General features: G+C 37.4%; 1 protein-coding gene across 1 annotated transcript; it reads left to right on the top strand.

Annotated features, from left to right (window-relative positions):
* Nucleotides 1-259: 259 nt before the first annotated feature.
* On the top strand, nucleotides 260-2,047 carry LOC118045788 (salicylic acid-binding protein 2). Its single transcript, XM_035054501.2, has 3 exons — nucleotides 260-741; nucleotides 1,229-1,369; nucleotides 1,453-2,047. Exons 1-3 carry the CDS (start codon nucleotides 367-369, stop codon nucleotides 1,729-1,731), a joined length of 795 nt encoding a protein of 264 aa, XP_034910392.1. The 5' UTR covers nucleotides 260-366; the 3' UTR covers nucleotides 1,732-2,047.
* Nucleotides 2,048-2,305: the final 258 nt, after the last annotated feature.

Below are 2,305 nucleotides of genomic sequence, written 5' to 3'. Positions count from 1 at the left end.
TTTATTTCAAATAATTATTTGAATTTGAAAATTGTTTTCAAATTCATCTTCCTTTAATTTTTCTAATCATTTATTCTGGTTTTCTTTAAAGGTATAGTATTCACCTACTTAATTTAAAAATATAACTTAATCAGATTTTATATTTGTTTTTTTAAAGTTTACCCAACACAAATATCAAGATAATTAATCTGAACATTCACAGTGAAAAAAAAAAAAAAGATAAATATATATACGTCATGGCCTAGATGGTGCTGGATGAAAAGTAGGCCACTAGGACTGGACATTTCCAACTTTTCAGCATCTTCTCTCCCAATACACTCCACCGAGCAATAGCAAATATCAGTATCAAACCACAACATCAAAAGAATGGGAGAGGTCAACAATAAAAAACAGCATTTTGTTTTGATCCATGGTTCAGTTGCAGGAGCCTGGATATGGTACAAGGTCAAGCCAAGGCTAGAGGAAGCTGGCCACCGTGTCACAGCTCTTGACATGGCTGCATCAGGGGTGAACACACAAAAAATTGAAGAAGTTCGCACTTTTGATCTGTATAATGAGCCCTTGATGGAGTTCATGGCCAAATTACCTGAAAATGAAAAGGTTGTATTGGTGGGGCACAGTTTGGGTGGCTTGAATCTGGCTTTTGCTATGGAGAAATTCCCAGAGAAGGTTTCTCTTGCTGTTTTTCTTACTGCAATCTTGCCTGACACCGTGCACCAGCCATCTTATATGTTAGAAAAGGTATCTCTGTGTTGTTGTTGTTGTTATTAAGACCCCTTTTCCCCTTTCTAATTAAGATGGTCATGCACGAAAAGGGGTTGATCTATTTTGTTTGGTTTCTCTATTCGAGTAAATGCTATGAACAACCCTAGGTTTGACGAAATCTGATTTTGAAAATAGAATAATTTTTAAGGTCTTGAGACTATTATTTTTTTTTCATTAAAGTATTTCTTAGTTCACTGATGATACCAATTCGAACAGTATCAAATCTTATGGAATCACAACCCTCACATTAGTTATTGAAGAGTGTGAGGGAGATCGGCCTCTTGTATATAAGATCTAATGAAAGATCCAAAAGGCTAAAAGTGATGATTGGTATTCGAAATGCTTGATTAGCTTCAATCTTTTGCTTAATTCAAGATGAGGTTTTAATTCACATACATGCAAATGTAAAAGTCATTATCAATCATGTTCTATCATCAAAATGATATTTTGGCCTCCTTGTTAGTTTGCTGAAATCGGTCCCAAGGACGAAGAGTGGCAAGACACTCTGTTTTCATTCCATGGAACCCCCGAAGAACCGCATACATGTGTTCACATGGGATTTGAGTTTATGAAGTGCAAGCCCTTTCATCTTTCCTCCGCTGAGGTACACAAATCTGTCTTAAAAATTATGAATCTTGGACTAGTTTTCATTGTAATAACCAGTTATGATACTGTTCTTGTTCGCAGGATCTCGCTCTGCAGATGCTCTTAAATAGACCAGGATCGCTGTTTGTGGAAAGCCTGTCCAAGGCAAAGAAGTTCACTGATGAGAGATATGGATCAGTGCCGCGAGTTTATATTGTTTGTACTGAGGATTTGATGATGCTTGCCTCATTTCAGCGCTGGATGATTGAGCAAAATGGGGTAAAGGAAGTGATGGAGATTCCTGCAGATCATATGCCAGTTTTTTCCACGCCTGCAGAACTCTGCCATTCTATACTGGAGTTGGCCCGCAAGCATGCTTAGATTGCGTTTACGCCGCGTATCCTTAGCTGGTGTGCTTTTTATGTATGTGATAGATGTGCAGCCCATCTTGGCTGCATTTGCTTCGGATTTGTGTGAGATTGTAGAAGGAATTGGGTTGTTTTTATTTTTTATTTTTGGCTATTAAAGAAAAAGAAAATAGGAGAAATCAATGGTTATTCATTTGTGTTAGATTGTAGAAGGAATTGGGTCGTGTCCATAGGTGGTGTTCTAATTAAGTATTATGATTTGAGTTTGTTATGTTTGTTCACAAAGATTCAGAAGATTTTAACTTGATAGGTTGCTTCCTTTATTGTTCTGTTCTCTGACTGGCTCCTCAATTGCTTCCCTTTATTGTAATTATGATTGCCAAACTGAGTTGCTTTCTCGCATCATACGTCCACTTCTGCCCATGGCAGTTCAGCAGATCTAAAATGGAATTTATTTCACCAGAACAAGTTTCCAAAACCCGAAAATCATGTCTCCCGTGATACTGTGACTCCTGCTATAAACTGTAAGAAGTTCCGTTACACTTTAAACAACATGGAAGAGATGAAACCAAGAAACATTGTCGGAC

The sequence above is a fragment of the Populus alba genome, chromosome 5 (genome assembly GCF_005239225.2).
Source record: "Populus alba chromosome 5, ASM523922v2, whole genome shotgun sequence".
Classification (NCBI taxonomy): domain Eukaryota; kingdom Viridiplantae; phylum Streptophyta; class Magnoliopsida; order Malpighiales; family Salicaceae; genus Populus; species Populus alba.
Note: the sequence above shows the minus strand (reverse complement) of the source record. Positions and strands in the feature narration are given on the sequence as shown.

Bases quoted from the DNA above. Each gene is read 5' to 3' on its own strand.
- LOC118045788 (XM_035054501.2), top strand. From the start codon at position 367: ATGGGAGAGGTCAACAATAAAAAACAGCATTTTGTTTTGATCCATGGT. The intron at 742-1,228 runs GTATCTCTGTGT...CCTCCTTGTTAG, and splicing joins CATCTTATATGTTAGAAAAG to TTTGCTGAAATCGGTCCCAA. The intron at 1,370-1,452 runs GTACACAAATCT...TCTTGTTCGCAG, and splicing joins TTCATCTTTCCTCCGCTGAG to GATCTCGCTCTGCAGATGCT.